Genomic DNA, 23,329 nt, shown 5'->3' with positions numbered 1-23,329 from the left:
TGCCAACCCTTGCCTTTTCTGAGCTGGGACCTAACATAAGTGCAGCATTCCCAATGGGATTGCGGTTGCTATGGCACTTTACAGCCCTTTAGGACCTCTCAGTGCTTTGGGACAGAGCCTCTCTAAGGCGTGTCCTTTAGACTCAGTCAAGGAGCAGTCACCGTCAAGATGGCGCTTACTGCCCAAACCTCAGCCCGGGTCACTCACCCTCAGTTCCTCGCTCCGGTTCTTCATGCATAGGCGGGTTTAAGGCCCAATGAAGCTGGCACCGGAACATGGCTCGATCGTCCGTGTGGATCAGCTGAAACGCATTCTGATAGATGATGTCTGACTGAAAAGAAATGAAAGGGAACATGCCACTGAATACCCACTCAGCTGGCAGACACACGGAGCAAGAACAGAAAGGCAAAACTAATCCAGGGCCGTAACACTGCTCCGCTGCCAGTATCCCCTGTCCGGAGCTGAACAGCGGTGTATGGTTTGAAAATGGGACTATAATCTTATGATTTATTACTGTGGCATTCAAAGCCAGAGGCCATCTGCCTGTGAATAATTCCACCAGAAAGGAGAAAAATGTCTCCTGGACCTTGTACAAGGAGCACATGGACTGAGTCAATCCTTCAGGCTACATGAAATATAAAACTACTTTCAAACCAGGGTGCCCAAGGAATTCCTCCCATGCCTCATGGAAATCAAAGAAACTCTCCCATTTAACGACCCTCTCCCCTTCTCCCTGCTGCTAAGGCCATGGTGACGGACATTCATGAAGTTCGGTTTGGGTGGCTTTTCGGGTTATTTTTTAATTCAGCATCCAAGAATTAGCAGTTTCCGCTGAAAGCCCACTGTTAGCAACAGAGAAATAAAAACCAACATTACAAACACTGCCTCAATGTTTTCGCCAGAGTCTTTTCCCAGGCCACCTGCTGTGCAAGACCTTTACACAGCAGCCGTCAGTTTCTTTAAAACTACCTATGAGCCTGGGCCACCAAGTGCATTTTCATGTTGAACCTCTCCTGGAGTGTTAAGATCCATGATTTTGTTCCAGGCCCTTTGCTATGGGAAGCGTTCCATACGCACGGGCTAACGAAGCAGCACGCCCCAACTGTTTTGGATTCAATTCTTCCACCAAAAGGCAAGATAGACACATTTAAAAATTTTTAAAATTACCCACACGCTGGTGGCACAGCAAGCAGCTGTGTTAAACATTCACAACCAAATGAAATTGCTGGGGATGGACTTCAAAACTCTCACAAGGTATCTGATTTGTCTTGCGTACCCCAAGTTTCACCTCACTTAAAAACTATTTGCTTACAAAATCAGACAGAAAAATACAAACGTGTCAGAGCACACAATTACTGAAAAATTGCTTCCTTTCTCACTTTTTCTTTATGAAATTTTAGTTTGTACTGACTTCACTAGTGTTTTTTATGTAGCCTGTTGTAAAAATAAGCAAATATCTAGATGAGTTGATGTACCCCCGGAAGACCTCTGTGTACCCTCAGGCTTACATGTACCACTGTATAGGAACTCTATTTTAAAGCCATTTAAACTTGATACTATGTCTTTAGAATTCAAAGCATGATGCTGTGGCAAACTTGGACACAAACAGAATTGGAAGAAAAAGGATTGTATATAAACAAAACCTAAATGTTAGCGACAAGTGATGAGTTACAGAATGTGCCATTCTTCAACCCCTGAAGTGATATATACTGATATCTGTTAGCTATTTTTGACATAAATTCAGATCAAGGAAGGAAATACTTGGGAGGATAAAATGAAGTGGGGTAGGTTGTTAATACACTGCATATAATGCTAAGAATAGTGAATGAAATTACAGTTGATAATTTGGGTCTCTGGAGAGGAAAAACAACATGTTGAGAGCTGGCAAAATTTTTTGCAATAACTGTTTCTGGAGAAAAATGCAGATATGATAACAGAGAATTCACGTTGTTTTCAACAAATTATTTCAGTTGAAAAAACTCTTTAAAAGTTCTGGAAAAAATGGAACATTTTGTTTCAACATATTCTAAACAAAACGTTTCAACATTTTCATTCAAAATTTCCTTTATATTTCATTAAAAAATGATAAGAAATGTTTTAAAAGGTTGGAATCAAAACAAAACAATTTTATTTTGTCAAAATGCAACATTTCATTCCACCCATAATATTTTTTTTTGACTTTCTGATTTCCTGAAAATTTTTAAAAAGTTTGGGTTTGGTTTGACCCGAAACAATTATTTTGGGTGTGTGTGTCTGAGAGAAGTGTGTCTGTGTGTGTGTGACAGAGAGAGAGAATTTATAACAAACATATTGAAGAAATTATTCATCTAGCTCTATTTATGTTGGGAAATGTAAGGGCTATTAATAATATGCTCTAAGACTGGAGTTGACACTACAGCTGTTGGCATTTCACAAATTAAAGAAAAAAAAAGAAAAAAATCCTATTGAAGTTGTTGCATTTTTCCAGCTGAGATGAAGCAGAAGGCTTATTTCAGAAACCGACCCAGGGGAGAAAAAAGTTATCTTTGGATAATGCTTTTATAACCAGACAGAGGCAGGAAACAAAATAAATCTTTCACAAGAAGGAATTGTGTAAAGAGAATACATGTGTATACTCCAGACAAGTGCTAACCTTAAGGCTTCATTGTACAATCTTATTTCTGTCCCTTTGCGCATATATGTTATGACACAGTCTTTAATTACATAAGCATGTTGCTGTTCTCAAATAATGCACTGGGGGAAATCCTGGCCCTATTGAAGTCAACAGGAGTTTTGCTACTGACTTCAGTGGGCCAGGATTTCCCTCTGTAAGTATGAAGGCAACACAGCTGCATTTGGATTTGAAGTGCTGCCTTCCTTAACTGCATTTCTGGGGATGACTGATTCACCAAGAAGCCAACTTAGCTGCAAATTAGCTGGGCTATGAACACACCAGCAAATATTCACTATTACTCTGCTTTACTTAACAGACCTGCTTTGCTGATGCCCTACCTCTGTGCAAAGCATGTACACTCACTTTGCACAGGCAAATAATGAATCTGGCACAATGTGTAGCAAGGGATGTGCAGTTTAATGATATAATCACATACTTTGAGACTCTTATCGCAGTGATACTCAGATCTCAGGAGCCACATTAGCAATCAGCATTACCCAAAAGAGCCAAAGTGGTGTGAACTCATTGTTTCATTTACTATAGTACTATATATTCATATTTAAACAATCTGATGGGAAATATTTAGCTTTATATATATTATATATTTTTCTCACAGCAAAATAACTGACCAAGCACTCTTATTTTATCAACTACAGTTGGTTAATAACATAGTAAAAACATCCTGATTGGTTAATAAATAAATCACACAGTGTTTTAATATCATGTGCCACAACAAGCCTCAGGAGACACATTAGTGAGCCACTTATGGCTGCCTCAGTCTGTGTATCGCTGCCGTATAGTAAACATCTGCATCAAAACATACACACACCAGGGAGCAGAGTTAAGGTGGTAATTGGAGTTATTTTTAAAATTATTGCAGAGGGGCATGGCTGTGCTGAACCAGATAGTGCAATTGATTTAGTAACACAGATGTTTATGACCTACCAAGAGAACAAACAGCATATCAGCTAGTAATCATCATCAGCTGATCAAGTTTAAACTCTGCTACCCTCTTCTTAAATGAGGGGAAAAATGCTACACACCTGATGAAATCCCAGGTAGTCTTCAATTGTAGGAGAGACATAGAAGATGTAACCATCTGCTGTGATTGCAATGACAAATCCATTAAGTGCCTGAAAGAAAGAAGAGATTCAGTCCTAGAGGTCACACAGTATTCATGACATGGAGGAAACACCATATGACTGTGTGTGTGAATTTATCACCCATACTTGTAGGTTTTGAGTGCATTGCGGGGGGTAGCTCGTTGAAGTCTAATTATCCTTGCACTATTTGTGAAAAAACAATACTAAAGAAACTTCCCATTTATGTTTGCTTTTGCCCTCTGCAAACTCCAGAATCTGCAGCGCCATAGAACTTGTTCACTATGGATACCTAGTACAGCTACAGCCACTGAAGGGTATTATTAATTCTTGAATAAATCTTTGCTATCCTTCTGTAGAGATTGTCTGAGCCCAGCTGCATGTAAGCCTGTTTGGATGTTCCTGCATCAGAAGAGAACAGATGTCAACCAAACACAATGGCCATGGCAGCTGGATGTGATTTCAAAACAGGAATGCTGGCATCTTCAATGCTTAGTGTAGAAATAGTAAACACCTCTGCCTGCGGCCTGCTCTGCACTGAAAGGTTTTGCCAGCATAGCTGTACTGGTAAGGAAAGTGAAAAAAAAAATCACACCCCCAACTGATCGCTATGCTGGCAAAAACCCCAGCGTAGACAGTTATACCAGAAAAAAAAAATCCTTTTGCCTGTGTAGTATATTTTGTTGGGGGAAACTGGTATAAATGAGACCATCAAAAGCACTATTTTACTGGTGTAAGCTGTCTTTCCACGAGGACGGTTTGCTGATATAGCTCTATCATTATAGCTATCCTTCATGGCCACTATTGTGTCTTTTATCTTCAAATAATAACTCATAGATGGATTAGGTATTGTCCTGAAACAAGCTTATTGGGAGGGGAAATGTCAGTTTACACAATAATATCCATGGAGACTAATGCTCTGGTGACAGTTCTCTCCAATGAATGCTCAGCCCCTTAGAGGACTGGGCCCCTGAGTATAACAGGATCTTTAGTCTACAAGACAAAGTTATTGAGGGTTCCACTCAGGGAAGCAGATGATGGAAACCATGTATTCAGTGTTTGTTATTACTATTTCAAGCCAGGGGGTACGGCTACACCCTTAGTTCTAGAATCACGGCTTCCACTATCCTCAGAAACTAATTTTGAATCAACAACAGCCAACAAGACACAGGAAATCAACAGGGAAACTCAGCGTTTTGGCCTGGCACAATGAAATGAATAAAACGGCAAATCTGGAGGCAAAGCAGATTTCATAGAATCATAGATTAGGGTTGGAAAGGACCTCAGGAGGTCATCTAGTCCAACCCCCTGCCCAAAGCAGGACCAACCCCAACTAAATCATCATCAGATTTAGGGGCACAGTGAGGGATTTTAAGGAAAGATGGGTCTTTGGGCCCTGATTCAGCAAAGCACGAACTTAAGCATGTCCTTAAGTTGATTTCAGTGGGAGTTAAATACCTACTTAAGGGCTCTGCTGAATTGGTGCCAATTTTAGAGATAGGCAACTGAACTACAGTGAACAATTTACCTAACAAATACCCCTTTTTGGGATCATTCCTGAACTAACGATTTACCACTGTCAGAAACTGTGATGGAGATGGTCATGCCTAGTGGTCACAGCCAGAATCAGGAGGCCAAAGTGGGGCAGGCGTGAGAGCAAGGTTGAAGCAGGACTAGGAACAGGGCTAGAGCAAGGCTTGTGAAAGCGGTTGCCACTGTTAAGCAAGGAAGAGTTCTAAGCCCTGGAATGATATTGAGCAGACTGAGTTGCTGTGTGGTTTATATATCTGCCCTGAGAGTCACCAGACCAGTTCCTGGACTGTGGATTGGCTGGAACCTAGCACAGGATGATTCATCAGTGCATGTGGCTTAATCAGACTCTAGTTCAGGGACGACCCATCATTTTACAGTCCCAACCAGTTCTTTGCATATTCTCTGTTCACACTGGGTGGCTGGTCAGGGAGGTTCCTGTTAGATTATTGTTTCTACACACTCACCCAGGTTAGCCCAACCCCACAAATGGCCAGGCAAACACTGCCCCTGTGAATACCTGTGGAAATACAACAGAGCTCAATGTGCACGAGTGCGTTCCCAAACCCTACAGGATGTGAGCCGGCTACAACTCTTCGCTGCAGAGCCTGGCTTTTTAGCTGGTGAATCAGTTGTTAAGCTCCTCAGGCTCCTGATTTAATCCCTGCTGCTATCCAAGATGGTGGCCATCCACAAATATATCCCTATGGGTAGTTGTATATAAATAAACATTAATGAAGCTTTCCGCTGGCTTAACCCAAGGAGTGGGGGAAGCAAGAAGGGAGGCTGCTGGATACCTCTGAGGCTGACCTAATAGGTCAATAACCCAATGGGAACCAGAATTCCCTGCTCTGGGCCTCTTGTCTCTGAAGCCACCAATCTATGAAGGACCCTAAATGTATATCTGTGGTGCCTGCTTTCTCCCTCTTATTATAAACGTGCAAATTCTTTGATACAACTTCAAGAAGGCAATAGCATAGTTCCCATCTGTCTCGTACACGGGATCACAGTTCTTTCACAACTGATTTCACCCTTGGTCCAGCCAAATGGGCCCCATGTTCTAACTGTCCTTCAATATGTCTTAACATGGCATTCCCAGCAGAGAATTGCATTGGCAAATATACTCCACTCTTACATGCCTCTCAGAGGGCCAATGATAAAGCTTCTAACATGGACCTAATCTGTAATAATAATCACCAATGACTTCTGAAACGGTGACCACTGTGTGTAATTTAAGTATTCAGTGGGATGGGTGTGGGGACTCTCTCAGCATGACACTCTTGGTAAAAGGGATGGAGAGCTCAACTGGAGAAAGTTCTTCACATTTTTCACAAGCCCAACATAATGGAAGGCAGTGTAGCCTAGTGAACAGAGCCTTACAGTGGGATTCAGTCTTGTGTTCTTTTCCAGGTCTGCCGCTGATCTGTTGCATGACCTTGGACGAGGCACTCTGTGTCTCAGTTTCCTCATCTGTTAAGTGGGGATGATGACAATGACCTCCTTTGTAAAGTGTTTTGAGATCCGTGGATGAAATTATTATTATAAAGCTATTATTGTTATTTCCAAAACTGAGGCACATCCCAGTCTCCACCTCAGTGACTTAGACTTGATTCCTCTCTCATATCCACCTGTGTGCAGGGATTAAATGTAGCAAAAAACAATGTTTGGGTAAGTCTCAAGAGAGGGAGAAAAAAAAATCTGAATGTGAATCTGAGAGCCAATAATAAATAGTGTAATTGAAATGTCTTAAAGGTAAAACTGGCCAGAAAATGTGGAAGGAGGGATGCAGCAAAACATTTTCTGGCTGTTTGTCAAAAAACAAAAACTTTTTAATTTTTGGTCATGAAATCAAAATATGCCATGGAAAGTAGACACTTAACACTGAAAACTTGGTTGGATCGAAAACCCAATTTTCCATTAGAAAACAGTTTAGTTGGTAAATTTCCAACTGTTAAGTAAAATGGCAGGTGAGGCTTCAGGCAGCGATAACAGCTAGCTGATGCAGACCCTGCCTGACAAACCGAGGCTACTTTATATTAAGGGTTGTTTATCTCCTCGCTCCAGCCAAGGGGAAATTCTCCAGGTTGGTTAAATGAGATCTATTGGCAGATCTGGGTAACTGGCAAAGAGTTCCCACGGACTTGGGGGTGGGACCATTTGGAAGTGGACAGAGTGGCCTGCTCCTCAGAGAGTTTGCTTCTCTCCAAAAGATCCTGTCCCTTCCTCACTCAAAGATTGGTGCTGGGCAATTCCTCATCCTCCCAGAGGTATCACAGGTGGCTCTTTCAGCTTGCGAGATCTTCACTCTTCATATTCAATTTTTTTGTGAAGCTGTGAGATGCTTTGGGCTGCCCTGTCATCTTCAGGCTGCTGACGCCCAGCTCCACATCTCATTTCCCTCTAAACCCGCTTCTCCAGTCTCATAGCTTCCTCTTTGTCTGATGGAGACATGGGTCTGGATTGGAGCCACCTGGCGGGGCTTCAGCCTAGATAAGAATGAAGAATTGCTTGTTGGCAGAGGGAAGCATTTACTTAGAGAAATGTTTGCCCCATCTATTGAAGCTGTTTGCCAGTCACTTTAAGATGACTCGAAGCCCAGGGTCCTACTGGAAGCATTCTTGCTTCTGGATTCCCAACTATGACCTTTATCCATCCACAGCTGTCCCAGAGGTTGCATAAGATTTGGACCCCCATCCCCTTCATTCATTTCCCCATAAAACCAGGTTAACTCTAAGTATCATGACTCTACTTATTGGACAAGAGCAGTAAGGACAGGGCAGTAATCCTACAGAAAAGTGGGAAAATCAGTGACTAGATGGGCTGCAGATATCTAGTGACATTGAGTCAGCACTAATTTGTGCCAAGTTCCTTTTGGTTTTATCCTCTTTCCCTGCTGTAGGCTGCCAAGTGCACAGCATGGATGAGTAGGCTGGCCAAAACTAAGAGACCAGTCCCCGCTATGGCTGCTGGGATCAGCTGTGCCATTTATCTAACAGCCCCTCTGGTTTCCACAGAAAGGGACAGAGCGCTCTCGGGCAACCCTGAAACTCACTGACCCATTTGTTCTGCCATCAGGACATGTTGTGCGGTTATCTACTTAGAGACCTTAGATACTTATGACACCGATTACTGTAGTACGTGAGCATTACGTGATCTTGAGGGTATTTATCCTCACAATACCCCTGGAGGTATAGAAGAGGAGGTTGGTCACTTGAAACCAGAGGTTCTTCGAGAGGGGTGGTCCCTACCTGTATGGGTGGAGGTGGGTGAGAGAAGGCCAATGGAAGCACAGTCTGCAGCATGGCCTGGCCCAATGCCGCATCTGTAGCTGCCTCTTGGGCGATGGCGTAGTGCATCATGAAGGTGCGGATGAAGCGCCAGGTGGCTATTCGACAGACGTCTGGCCAGGACACATCCTCCAGCCAGGCCACTGTAAGGGCTTGCGCTTGCATAGAGTGAGCAGTGACTCTCCCAGGCACGGGTACACTGGATTGTACATAGTGTTCGGTGGATGCACTCCAAGAAACCCTTTGAAGACTTGTCAGGAGGAAAGGGCTTCACCCTGGGACCACTGGGCAATGGCCCCAAGGAGCTTCGGTGACATGCAAAGGGATCGAGTCCTCTGAAGGCAGAAAGCCAGCGCACGACGGACATCAAACAAGCATCGGACCCTGTTGGTGGGGCAGGCGTGCAGTTCGGGGCAGAAAACAGGTAGATGGATGCACTCGTTTATGTGGAATTCAAACCCTACCTTAGGGAGGAATTTAGGGGGAGCCTTAGGGACACCTTGTACCTGTGGAATATAGTGTAGGGGGGATCCGCCATCATGGCTGCTAGCTCACTGAAGCGGATGGAGATGGGGTGTGTAAATACTGAGGTGCTGTCCACAGGGGCAGGGAAGGAGAAAGGCACTGATTGCTGCCAGGTGCATCTGTATGGAGTTCAGGAGTAGGCCGGATGTTCTGAGGACAAGACGATAAAGTAAGACAAGTGGTAGAGATACTGCGCTCAGTAAGTGCCTGTGTGCCCATACTGTGAAGTGTCTCCATTTTGCTCAGTAGCATGCCCTGGTGGAGTCTCTCCTGCTCTGAGTAAGGGTTTGCCATACCAGAGTGGAGCATACCCAGTCTACCCTCAACCCCCATCCACATACCAGGATGTGAGGAAGAAGGCCCAGATTGGGATGCTGGATCCTCCCCCGATCTTGTGTAAGTAGATTTAGGAGTGTGCAAAGATGGATTTGCGTTTGGATGGAGAATCTGAGGAGGTCTGTGAACCAGAATTGATGGGGCCAGAATGGGGCTACAGGTATCACGGTGGCTCTGTCCTGGTAAATCTTGCATAATACTTGCGGCAGAAGGGGAGAGGAGGAAAGGCGTAACGAAGGTCTTCTGTCCAGGGGAGGAGGAGCGTGTTGGCCTGTGGGTTCTCCCCTATTGCTCCTCTGGAACAATAGAGGGGCAGCTTCCAGTTCTCATGAGTGGCAAAAGGTCCCACTGAGGGATGCCCCAGTTCTTGAAGAGGTACCGTATCATGGCGTCATGTAGCTCCCATTTGTGACTGAAGTAGAAAGTCCTGCTCAGCATGTCATCCAGGGAATTCTGAGTGCCTGGGAGGTACATAGGCTGACGCGTTACATGGTTTTTGATGCACCAGTTCCAAAGGCAGACAGATGGCGCAGAAGGAGGGAGACTTGATGCACGGGAGAAAAGCCTGACATACTAAACAGACTGCTCAGTGTTCTAGCATGTTTATGTGCATTCTGGCCTCCAATGGCATCCACACTCTGGGGTGTGCAGCGGCCCGGGTGAGCTCCCCAACCAACAAGGGAGGTGTCTGTCATGATGGTGATATGTGAGGAGCAAAGGGAGTGCTGTTCATGGTCTTGGAAGGATTGGCCCACCATGTGAGGGAGGCTAGTATGGTCTGAGGAATGATGACCCTGCTCTGCATATGGTCCATGCTGGATCTGTAGATGGAGAAAAGCCACGCCTAGAGGCAACATATGTGGAGATGTGCGTGCGGTATCACATAGGTGCAGGCGCCCATGTGGTCAAGGAGATAGAGACAGCGGCAGACCATGGTGCGGGGTCTGTGACACAGGTCCCTGATGATGGATGTCAGTGTTGCGTTGTGGTCCGCCGGTAGAAAACCTCTCGCCACAATGGAGTTGAGATGCACTCTAATAAAGTGTCTGTGTTGTTATCAATACTGACTTGTCCTCATTGACACAAATACCTGGAGATTCCAATAGCATGCAAAGGGTGAAGATAGTGGAGATTATTTCCCAGTGCAATAGTGCCACAAAGAGCCAGTTGTTGAAGTAGGGGTATACCAAGTAGCCAAGGCAGCGCATTTGGGCTGCTACCACAGTGAAGACCTTTTTGAACACTCATGGTGCTATTACTTTTCTGAACGGAAGAACCCAAAACTGGTAGTGTTGGTGTCCTATCAGAAAACGGAGAAACTTGTGATGGGCTGGGTGAATATCTACATGGAACTAAGCGACCTTCATGTCAAGAGCCACGAACCAGGCTCCCTGGAAGAGAAAGGGAATAATTGATGCCAGCATTACCATACAAAATTTGGATTTTCTAATAAAAGTGTTCAGGACCCAAAGATTTAGCATGGAGTGATGCCCTCTGCCCTTCTTTGGAATGATGAAGTACTGTGAGTAGAAGCCTCTTCTCTTGTATTGAGGTGGGAGAGGCTCTTTGGCCGCCTTGAGAAGCAGAGTGTCTGCGTCTTGTTGGATCCCCAGGCGAAGTCTGGGCTGGGGTGTCAATGAGACAAGAATGAGAGGAATTCTATGGACTATCTGTAGTGGATGGTCTCCAGCACTCAACCGTTCATCGTGATCTTGCCCAAATTGTGGACAAATATGGCAAGACGGCCTCCAAAGATGATACGGGGTGCCGCAAGTTACAACAGGGAAGGTTTGCAGGTCTCAACCTGCATGTCAAAACTGAGGTTTGGCTGTTGCTGGGAAAGGGTTGAAGAGGTGGTTGAGGCAGAGGTGGGGGAGCACAGTCACTGCGAGCAGTGCTGCCTATGTGGCATCTCCTGCTGGCATTGGTAGTAGGCCTGGTAGAGAGTGTGTGGTCGTGGACGGAATGGTTGTCTCTGCTGCCTGCGTCTTGGGCCCGGGGTGTATACATCTTTCAGCAAATGAAGGGATTCGTCTATCTTCTCGTGGAACAACTTGTGCTCATCAAACAGGAGGTCTTTGATTGTATTTTGGACCTCCCTGGGGAAGCTGGATGATTGTAGCCATGAGTGCTGGCACATAATGACCCTACTCAAGAGGACATGTTAGCTGCATCCAAAGTGGCCTGGAGGCCTACCTTGGCCACCAGTAGCCCCTCGTCAGTCAGTGCCTGGAATTGCTGCTGTTGGTCTGATGGCAGGTTGTCCTTGAACTCTGCAAGCCTGTTGTAGTTATTAAAATCATACTTGGCTAGCACAACCTGGTAATTTGTAATCCGGAACAGTAGTCTCGCCAAGGAATACACTTTTCTGCCGAGCAGGTCCATCCTCTTTGCCACCCTGTCTGGAGTAGTAGACATCTGTGGGTACTGGCATGCCTGCTCTGCTGCTGCATGGACAACAAGAGAGCTGAGAGGTGGGGATGCGAAGAGAAAATCTGCCCCTTTGACAGGCAGGAAATACCTCCTCTCCACCCTCTTCAGTGTGGGGGCACAGGAGGGTGTGCTATACTGCCTGCACCAGCTGAAGAATAGCCTTATTAATCGGTAGAGCCACCCGAGATTCCAGGAGCTGATGCAGTGAGTCCTGGACCTCTCCCAACAGACTCCCCAGGTCTGCCGCTACACTCTGGAGCAAGCCCTGGGACTGACAATGGCCATCTGGGCAGGGAGAGGAATAAGCAGCTCGTCTAGCAGTGATGAAGCAGCAGTGGGGACCGATGGAGCCAATGGTACCAGCTCGAAGTCTGCCTCTTCCTCATAGACCAACGGTGCCTTGGGGGAATGGGACGGTCCATAAGTTGCTTGTGATGGTGCCTGGTGTCTGCAGCAGGGATCCCAGGGTGCCCAGCATGTTCAAAAAGAAGGATCTCTGGAATGCAGCAGGCCCCGCAGGTAGCAGTAGCAGGCCTCAGCTGCCTGATCGTATGCTGGGGGATAAGTCTGGGCCATGAGTCCAGATTTGGGCGGGACATCAGAGAAAATGAGGGTTCTGGCTCCAAGAACTCCTTGAACTTCAAAGACGGTTCCAGCAATGGGCCGGACCATTGGTACCAGAGGGCTGTGATGCGGCAATGGGACAGGCTTCTTCGGCAGCAGAGGTTTGTCCTCCAGTGTGGGGATGATGCTTGTGTGGGGGTCTGAAGAGGAGACTGGGGATCTGGAAGAATCAGCTCCTCCATCGACAAGAAAGGCTCAGAGCATCCAGGAGTCTGTTGGGTGCCTCTGGAAATGACAGAGAGCCCGGGCGGTATGTGTGGGGCCGGCCTATCTGCGAGGTGCAGAAGCACCGGCGGGATGGATGGTGCATGCGTTGATGGGTGTTCCAGATGCATGGGTACCATTGGCTCCTGTTTGCTCCTGGCCTTACCCTCCACATGGGGAAGCTTGGGCATTGGTCCAGTAGGATCCGTGTGCGACATCTCACCCGACCTCTGCTTAGGGGAAGTCCGCAACGGGAATCTGCTTTGATGCCCATGAGAGTGTTTTTTACTCTGATATCGGAACTTATCCTTTGTCTTTGGTACTGATGGACCCAGGGCAGGCGAAGTGCTCAGAGGGGCACTCACCACCGGTGATGGTCGCAGTACTGGGGTTCCACCAGACCCGGATCCAAATGTACCCTGGGTCCCATGGATTCCTCCATCAAGTACTTACGGAGGCGAAGCTCTCGAGCTTCCTGGTGTGGGGCGGGAAGGACCTGTAGATGGAGCAGTGAGCTGCGATGTGCACTTCACTGAGGCAGTACAGGCACTGCTACTCCTTATCATTCACAGAGAATGAGCAGAAGATGCAGGAAGGGGGATGTTCTCCAAATAGGGGAAGAACTATACTAATTTATCCATCTCTCTCTTACTAAAATGACAATACACAACTGTCTACCGCTATGTACACTGAACGAGTTCTTAGCAAAACTGAAGTGTGAAGGACCAGGGGTTCCGACTCAGGCCCTGCGGTGGTAAGAGGGAATCCAAAGGCGTCATCCCGCATCACCTATTATACCCTCAACTGGGAGTATGAGGGGATGCACCACGCACATGTGGGTCAATGGACACTGCTAAAGAACACTTCCAGACTCAGGGGCATGGCACACATGGGCACCCACGTGTGGAATACACACAGGGACCACCACTCGAAGAAGCAGTGCTATTATCTCCATTTCAAAGATAAGGCACAGAGACAGTGATTTCCTTCCCCAGACTTGAAGAAGAGCTCTGTGCAGGTCATAAGCTTGTACCTTCCTTGAACAGAATTTGGTCCAATAAAAGATATGACCTCACCTACCTTGTCTCTCTCATATCCTGAGGCCAACACAACTATAACACAACAAAATGTCTTGGCCAGATCAAACAAGAAGTTCATGGTAGAGCAGGGAATTGAACCTAAACCTGTGGAATCAAAGGCAGGTCCCGCACCACTAGACCATACTTCTATGCGCTCAGGATTATTCTTCACAGAAAAAGGAGAGAGATCTGGCTCAGTGGCTGGGAGTGGGTGCTGGGAGTATTCATGTGGTGGAGTAGAAAGAATTGTTGGATATAGATACTGGTCCACTTTGTAGGTTTCATTGATTTTTAGGAACACATTTTGTATTTGTGCCCAGAGCTATGGGTCGGGGCATTTTAAATAAATAAAAAATGAATCAACACTTTTTTTATGCATACTGCAAAAAAGAGCTACTCACCACACCCCCATTCCCCCCCAAAAAAACCAAAACCCAAAACCTTCAAAACCCAAAAACATACAAAAAAGGGGAGGAACGTTAGCCATGATAAACTGTGTGTCTACTTAGAAGGAGACATTCCTGTTGCCTCTGCACTTCTATCAGTCATCCAACAAGAGAACAATTCTATGTAATGCCAACAATTACATTCATAAAACATCCGTGTTGTTTGTTTGCTTTCGCAGAACGCTCAGCAGATATACTGCAACACGCTGGGGTCTCCCTTCAATGAAGCCAGATACCATTCTACCATGTGACTCTACCCCAGCATGCAATATTCCTTTAAAGGGATCGACAGTCAATTGTTTCAGGCAGAGCAGACAGTGTAGATGAACACTGTGCATCTAGAAAACTATGGTCTACGCTGCATAATATTTTCTCTAGTGACAACTCTCTATACTTGAATAATTAGCGGATTAAAACCCTGTACGTTTTTGGCACACAAGTTACTGCTGCCTAGGGCTACAGATCATGCAGGCTGGAAACATTTTTACTTTCAATAAAAAAAAATGAACATTGGATTCTGATCATGTTCATTCTGGTGTAAATGAGGGAGTAACTCCACTAAAGTGAATGGAATCACAAGGCGGCATACAGGCAGTAGGGGAGTTCAGATATTTTAACTGCTTGAGAAGGTTCTGTCTTTAGCATCCACCCATCCACTCACACATACATCTGTGCATGGACAAAGCAATAAAGGGCAAGATTTAAATGGCCACACAGAAGAGACAAAGCGAAACACAAAGGGGCAGATTTAAATGCCCACTGGCCAGAAAGATGGTTTACCCAGTCAAACAAGGAAATCTGAAGGTGGCACAGAGATAACATAGCTGGCTCTGCTCTCAATGCCAGTGGAAAAGGTGGGGTAGCTCGGGGGGGGGGGGGTTCGCCTTCCTCTGTAGCATGGGGCATGGCTCACTTGTTGGCAGATTCTCTGTACCTTAAAGTATTTAAACCATGATTTGAGGATGTCAATAATTCAGTCATAGGTTAGAGATTTATTATAGGAGTGGGTGGGTGAGGTTCTGTGGCCTGCGTTGTGCAGGAGGTCAGACTAGATGATCATATCGGTCACTTCTGACCTTAGAGTCTATGAAAGAATTCCCATGTGGGGCTGGCCAGGTGCCATGTGAGAAATCTCGGTTTGATCCTTGGCCTTTGCTCCGTGGATGGGCAGGGGCTGCAGAAGCGATAGACTCAGACTTGGGCAGGGTGAAGAGAGCGCCTTGTGTCACTCAACAAACTCTTCTCAATATCCAACACATGCCGTTTATGGGCCTATCCCAGCCAGAGATGGTGATTGCCTGGTGCTCATTTGAAGGTTGTGCAGACGGGGAGGGGGTGTTTCAAGTTCTCAGTTCTATCACTGGCCTCTCTGAGGGCACTGAGAAGAGCCAAGAAGATCGGACCATCCCTCTGCCCACTAGTGGTCCTCCCACGGCAGAGCTGGGGGTTACTGGTGAGACAGCATGCTGAAGCTCGCACTACTACTGCGCTGGCGCTTCATGTTCTATGAAGCCCAGACTGCGAAGCCCATACCTGCTGGGTGAGCAGTTGCTCACGTGAATAACCCTGTTGAAGTCAGAGGGGATTCTCAGACAAAGAATTGCAAATTCAGGGCTGTAAGAGGTTGATGATGAGGCCTGTAAGGGATACCAAGAATGATCAAGGCTTTTCACCAGCACTCCCTAAAACGTTACAAGGAAGACAAGTTATTAATTTTTGCTTGCAAAAAATACACCCCTGGGAAACTCACTGAAAGCAAACAAAGAAAGAGGAGTGAAGGCAAGGCTCTGAGCAGCCTCATGGCAGCAGAGCTCTGCACTAAGACACTCTCCCTTATAACATTTTGCTGCTTGTTTTCATTCCAAGTCCCCATCGCAAAGCAATTCTGTAGGTGGATTATTTGGTTTAGAAATATATGGCCAGGGGGAAAATGGCCAACTCTCAAATGGCAGCAACCTTTAGTAGCCAAATTGGTTTTGGCAGAGACATGGCACCATTATTCCCAGCTGCGCATTCCCTCTCACCCACTGCTGATGATGATATCAGCTGGCAGAAGACTTTGAACCCTGATCATGTCTAGTAACGATGCCTCCATGAAGATGGGCCTTGGTGCATTGCAGAATGAGGTTCTGGAGCTGCCTAAGGAGGCTGGAGTCGTTTACCAGCTCAAGGAGAAATGACGCAAAGTCCTGAAACATCTCATCTTCATACAAAGGAAAATAAAGATCAAGGAAAGTAATAATGAGCAGACAGTCTTCCAGGTAAAGGCCCTGAGTTGGGATGCAGGTTTCCTGTATGATCTTGGATAAGTTCACTTGGTTTTGCTGCGCCTGAGTTCCCAAATGGCACAATGTGCTTTTTGGGCCAGGGACTCATTATGTGTATGTACAGTGCCTAGCACCATGGGGCCAGGATCTTGGTTGGAGCTACTGTGATAAGTTAATGGAGATGTGAGATTTGTGGGTTACCCTGTATGGTCTTGTTTTGTTTCAAGTCAGTTCAACATTAAACTGTATTTGCCAATGGTGGCACACTGCCACATGGGAAATGTAGTTCAGGTGCCTGATGCCCCCATTCTGCCCATGGAATGGGCTATTTGCCTAGACTATGTCTCCCATGATGCACCATGCTTTTCAGTCAGACAGAAGACTGTGTTGTCTTAGGGGAGATGGAGTCCAGCCAGGGAGCTCAGCCCACAGGAAAGAATGGGGGAGCATCTGCAATCCAAACTATAACTCCCATGAGGCAATGTGCCACCATACGGAAATGCAGCTTATTATTGAACTTACCCAAAACAAAATGTATTGGATCAGTTCAACAAACTGAAATATCTTGATTCCAGTTCAACCAACCTGCACCAAAATATTTTGTTTTAGTTTTTCCAGTGGAAAATTGAAAAGTTTTGGCAAAAATTTTAATTTTGCAGAAACTACATTTTCTGTCCAAAAAAAAAAAAATCATTCTGACCTGAAATTCAGAACCAGCTCAATATACTGTATGTCTGTGGAGTGCTTACAACAATGGGACCCTGAATTCAACTGGGCTCCTATAATACATATAAGTTCTGATGCAGTCATTTGATCTGAGATGCAGGAGGAAGTTAAAGTTGATAAAATCAAGTTTCTTACTGAATACACGATACTGCATTCTCCTAAAAACAGTGGCATACAGATCACTGATCCAACACCCACTGAAATCAACTGAAAGATTCCCTTTGACATCAATGGCTTTTGGATCAGGCCCTTAACACCTAAGTAGATAAAGTCCTTTCCCAGCATGCTAACTATCAGGACCAGATCACAGACATGAAGCAGGAATTGGGCTGCGCTAAGATCTTTCACTGGGTTTAGCAATGGTCTTAAACCAGAGACGGTAAACGAGGATCAGGAGCTAAGCTTGGGTCAAAAGCCTAGAGTCTCAGAATAAGGCCAGAAGCAGCAAGTGGGACCTAGGCAAAAGCACACCAAAGACCTGCATTTCTCAGGCAGCTCCCAGAAATGGCTTCCTGGTTTATATGGGGAGTGCCAACCAATCAGGGAATCACAGAGGACTGTCACTCATACCCCTAGGGTGGGACTTCCTGCAGGGCTTTCTCTTGGTGACACCCCTCCATGGGACCCTGGTAGCAATGAGGCAGTGGTGAGTGCCTTGAGCCCTAAAGACTTTGGTTCTAGGGCTGTGGGTTCTTACACTTACAGAGTGACATTAATTCATAGAGATTTTTTGCAAGTAACAGTGTCTAATTAAAATGCTATCCGGAGAGGAATAAGCAGAGTGGCCATGGAGTTGCTGACACTTTAACACTGCACAAGTTCCACAAAGGTCTTCAGCCACCCTTGGCTGTTGACACTAGACCTGCTAAATTAATTCAAATCATGTGGTCTGGGTCAAACACGTGGAAATTGGTATTACAGAAGAAAAGAGTGATCTCAAAAGGGCTGTAGTTCATTTTGATTTGAAGGATCCCAACAAGCATTGGCATGTTGGGATCCTCCTTGGCAGCCTGTCATAATTAACTAAACCTCTGAGACTTCTCCACACCTCAGGTCAGGCACTCCTGCCTAAGTCCCTGAGCCTTCCTCCATGTACATCCCTCTCCCCACACTGAGTTCTGGTTCCTCTAGCCCTAGTGAGGGAAACCCAGAAGACTATTATTCACCCATGCTGACTGGATAGCCCCTTCAGGGAAGGTCTTTGCATCATCTGCAGCTATCTGCTTCTAGATTAAACTAAATCCCAGGGTGGTCATCAACAAGGAGTGAACCAGGGACCTGTGGATCTAAAAAAATGAGTCACTAACATTTGAGCTGAGGGAAATGGAGTAGTAAAAGACTCATAAACCTCTTACATGGCCCAGCCACCAGAAGGAGACAAGTCACACTGTACTCACCTAGTATTGGGTTGGCCAAGTAGTCATCTGTAGCACTGTATGGCTAAGCTATCAAGCTGCTAATATGAACGTGACTACTGGTCCCATGGGCAGAAAACTCTCTGAAAGCAGCCAACTTTGTAATTTTATGTTTACTATTTTGCAATACATTTTTGCAGATGAAAGAGGAAAGATTATTTTGGATAATCAGCCATAGGTAAACCAATATTCAGCTTTCAACTGGAGAGCTGTATTAACTCTTTAAATAATTTACCAAATGTTGTGGTGGTAAATTGTGTGTGGGTAAGATTGCCCAGCTCCTGTATCTCATGACCTCTTCAAGGGCCCACATCTTCTCATGCTTTTGTTCAGGGTCTAGCACAGCGGGAACATGATTGTAATTGGGGCCTCTATGTGCCATGGCAATATAAATAAATAAAGTGATAGCTGACTCCAGAAGCTCACAGCTACAGTAGGCATTCCTTGGCTCAAGCAGAGCCGTATAGTCCTTCCATCTAGAAGATCGTGGTTTGAATTCCTGCTGATGACCCTGATGTTTGTAAACGTAACTGTGGGTCATTATACTAAATAATATTATTTTACATGGATAATTTTTATTCCTAGACTCAAACTAACCACCCACCTGGTAAAAGGTTCTGGTATCTCACTACTAACTCCCCAAGCAAGCCAGTAGGTCAAGAACATAATTTATTTTTCATTGGCTGTAGCACTCTCATACAGGCTCAGTAATACAACATCCGCTAGTCATTATGGGTTTTTTTCACCTTGTTTGTCAAATGGATTATTCCCATGATTTATTTCAAAAGTAATAGAAACTCTTTCATTTGCCCTTTGAGTCCCAGCAGTATACAGCAGCTGTCGTGCCAGCAGGGGGAGCTAACAGATTGTTTTCTATATAAAACTGCAATAAAAATGGTATATATACATTTTTCAACCATCAAGTGACGTTGTTTTTAAATGGATATTTAGTCCTCTTTAGGTCACTGCTCTGAAACGAGCCCTGTCAGGCATGATAAATGGCCTTAATGTTTGGTGAATCTGAGGGGTTGTAAAAAGTGACCTGAGATCTCAGCCCAGGTCCTAAGCAGACAGCTGTTCTCCATAACCAAAACCACCACCATTCCCATCAGAACATCAGGGAACTCTTGACTTCATTCAAACATCAGTGTAGTCAATAGAAAAGCTCTCACTGACCTCCATGGGAGTTGGATCAGTCCCACTGACAGTCTTAGCAGAAAACACCAAGGGTGCTGGAATGAGCATGGAGATTAGCTTGCTCTCATCCACAGGGCAGGGCTGAGATACATTGGCAAGAGAGAGTTGGTACACTACTCTGTCACCCTCTTTACTATAGCTATCCTGTTGACAGAGGGTTTAATGCTGGCCTTTTCAAAAGTGCCTAGAGGATTTGGGCACCCAGATTCCATTGAAAGTCAGCGGGAGTTGGATGCCTCTGTCTCAATTTCTATGTCACCCACCAACAATAAAAACTTTTTTTTTTGCAAGAGATAGTGGCATTAATATTTATAATCCAGAGTGCATTTTCAAGTATTAGCTACCCCAAGTGTTGAAAAGTCATGAGTCAGGACCCTAAAAGTCATGAGGTTTAAAAAAAAAAATCAAGAATTTTAAGTCAACGAATACATTTGAAGTTCATTCCATTTGCCTTCTTGTTTGTCTCTCTCTAAGGTCCACTCGGGTCACATTTTCAAGCTTTTCTTTGGAACCATTAAGCTCGAAACATCTTTTTAAAACAATGTAAACTGAGAGTCCCACCTAATCACTTGACTCCAGGAGCTGGGACTTTAAGAAAGTCACAGTAGTTGGAAAAACATGATAAAATTGTGACAGTAAGCAATGCTGCATGATTGCTCCCCACCTTGGATTGTACAGAGGATATATATTTTAACTCCTTGACGTTCTCCTTTTGAGAATGGAAAATTTCTAGATTTTAAACACTCAGAAGTATATTTGCATATTAATGACCCTTCTTTTCTCTTGAAATTCTCTCTACCATAGTGTTAGTAAAATGTCTTCTCTCCAGGCAGAGATCAGTGGTAGGCAGAGTCTGTGAAAGTGTACGGCTAAGAGTTAAATGAGAGCTTCAAGTTAGGCTCTTAAACACACATTTAGGTTCTAAGGCCCAGATTTTTAAAGCTACTTCAGCATTGCTTTGCTCAGTGTGGCCAGGCCTAAACGACAGAGGAGCCTAAATCTCATTGCCAGGCACAGCAAAGGCTTACGCACATTTAACTTCACTTCCCTGAGAAGTCCCATTCATCACAAACAGTTATGGGAATTGTATTGGTGAGCTGTGACTGGTCAGACACAGTAACTTATAGGATGGTTTGTGCCCTCTGATTGGATGAGTGCACAGGTAAGCTGAGGTCAGAGTCTGAATCCATGCCCGTCAGCACCAAAAGCATGAGCCTCTGCCCTCTGAGGAACAGGATTTTAGTTAGAAGCAGTTGCTGACTCAAACCTCTGGGAATCAGCTACTAGGATCCACAGTCAGGAAAGCATGCCTATCCAGGACAGCGTGTAAGCACATACTTAACCATAAACCCACGCTTATATCCCTTTGGAGTCAATGGGACTTGAACATGTGCATAAGCCCTTTCCTGCCTCAGGAACTACAGGGGGACCGTAATGCATATTGCACAGGCAGCTAGCTCCACAAGCGCTCCTGGAGTAAATGGGAAATGAGTTTTTCCCCACGAAAAAAATTATGCACATGACCTTAGTGTTCACTGTCAACTGAGATTCTGGCCAACGAAACAGGATGACTTGAATGCTCATGGGAAGATTGACATGGCCACACCTTTTGCAATGATTCCCCACTTCCCGAGCAGGGATGTTCTACTTCACACAAGCTGTGCTAGAGCCCTGCCCAATGCAATGATTAGTGAACTTTCTGAAACCCTAACAACACTCTTGCTCTATGATCTGAGTGGTGCATGCCAGTAAGTCTGTTCAGAAGGATACAAAGAGACAGGGTTTAATCGAGACCTAGCTGTGAAGAACAAACTGCGTCCCCCTGAGCCAGAAAACTCCAGGGCCAGTGTGTGTGTCTATCGATAAGGAATGCCCTGGGTGTTTGTTCCCCCTGGGCCTTGTCAATAGACATTACAAGAGCGTTTCACTTTTCTGAGCCGAGTTCATGCTCTGCAGCTTGGCAGGTAAGGTCCATTTTCACATTTTCTCCTTGAACTGCAAATACAGGCTTTGTACGTGTTGTTATCCATCAGATTTAGTGCTTTATAGTAGCCCCCATCATCCAAGGATCTCCAAGTACTTTAAAGACTATTTAAGGGTACGTCTTCAAGGCAGAGCTAACCCAGGTGATTGGCACCCAGGAGTGAGCACCCATCTTGGCCTGAGCCAGGTGGGAGTTGCCACCATGCAAAGCCACATTTGCCTTCCTGTTTCCTCCCTGGTGCTGCACTTCTCTGTGTGTGTCACAAGGGCTTCCGGGGGCACACCCCTGGGGTGTCTGGGCTGCAGTGAGCTGAGCCGCTCTGGGATTCTTTCCCTGTAAGCATTTGTCTGTCCATCTGGGGACACAGGGAGAATTGTGGGAAGGCACTGGGGGACTATCAGCACTGAGTGACTTAGCCTGCATCCTCACTGCCACGTGGGTGGGTTACCAGCCCGAGTGCAAGCTGCCTCCAGGCTCTAGGCTACAGGCCAGCAAGCCTGGGTGTAAAGCACCACCACACTCGGGTGAGAGAGCTTTGTGTGTGCGTGTAAAGAGTGAGGGATGGGGGCAACACCTAGGTCAGAGCTCAAGTTAACACTGCAGTGAAAACAGACCCCAAAATCTCACAGCACTCAGGAACAACACCAGCATTATACTCACTTCGGAGGCTGCTAAATGGAGGTACAGGAAAGTGACTAGGCAGCCAAACCCACACAGCCACGCAGCAGAGCAGTGATTTTGCCACAGGGCATTCATTCATTGCACACCATTAATGAAAGTGTAGGAGATTTCTTGGCATAAGAGTGCCCCTTCCACTCTCTGGGTGGACAGAGTTAGGGTATCATATGGTACCTGAAGCAGCATGTCCCCTTCAGAGAACGTTTCCCCGTTGTTCTGCGGATTAATCCGTCCATTCCCTCCAGGCATCCCAGGCTGATCTGCTAGGCAGCCGCCATTGTTCTGCACACTGGCTGTGAGCGAGAGGGTGAGAGATCACAGTGATATCAGCAAACAATCAGGGCACCACTACTGGCTTCCTTATTTCTCAGCTCTGGGGGGGCCTCAATCTCTTTCAGCTGCATCATGCCGCCTGCCTCAGGTGCTGCCAACCTGGCTCATCGCGGTCAGATAAAACTGGGGGAGCTGAACGATTAAACCTGGAGCTGAACAGCAAGCTGGTGCAGAGAAGCTTTGTGCTCCATCAGCCTCGGGGGCTGCCCGGATAGATAGCCTCTATGATGCTGCAATCCCCTGCCCGAGACTCCCGACAAAGACACACCTTTCGCCACCTGAGTTCCAGCCAGGAGCTGAAGCAGAAGAGCTAAAACACAACGAGACAGAGATGGCTTCTGACTTAACCCAGAGAGCGGAATACCAGAAATCCCCTCAGAGAGCCTGTACTCCTTGCCCTGCAGAAGGCTCAGATAGTTAACGTAAGATTCACATCAGCATGGCCACTGGACCACACGGGCCAGGCCCTACCTTCTGGAGTGCGTTTCCTTAGGAACATAGGATTTGTCAGC

General features: G+C 45.8%; 1 protein-coding gene across 1 annotated transcript in view; it reads right to left on the bottom strand.

Annotated features, from left to right (window-relative positions):
• Positions 1-23,329, bottom strand: part of LOC137153378 (aryl hydrocarbon receptor-like) — a 107,031-nt gene that overhangs the window by 20,148 nt on the left and 63,554 nt on the right. Inside the window, exons 3-5 of the mRNA XM_067548630.1 lie at positions 22,659-22,777; positions 3,697-3,786; positions 208-331 (exon numbers count right to left, since the gene is read on the bottom strand). Coding sequence (XP_067404731.1) covers positions 208-331; positions 3,697-3,786; positions 22,659-22,777 — 333 coding nt within the window. The remainder of the gene's footprint in view (positions 1-207; positions 332-3,696; positions 3,787-22,658; positions 22,778-23,329) is intronic.

This window comes from Emydura macquarii, unplaced genomic scaffold (assembly GCF_026122565.2).
Source record: "Emydura macquarii macquarii isolate MOO-44397 ecotype Brisbane River unplaced genomic scaffold, CSIRO-AGI_Emac_v2 contig_1253, whole genome shotgun sequence".
In the NCBI taxonomy this organism is placed as follows: domain Eukaryota; kingdom Metazoa; phylum Chordata; order Testudines; family Chelidae; genus Emydura; species Emydura macquarii.
Note: the sequence above shows the minus strand (reverse complement) of the source record. Positions and strands in the feature narration are given on the sequence as shown.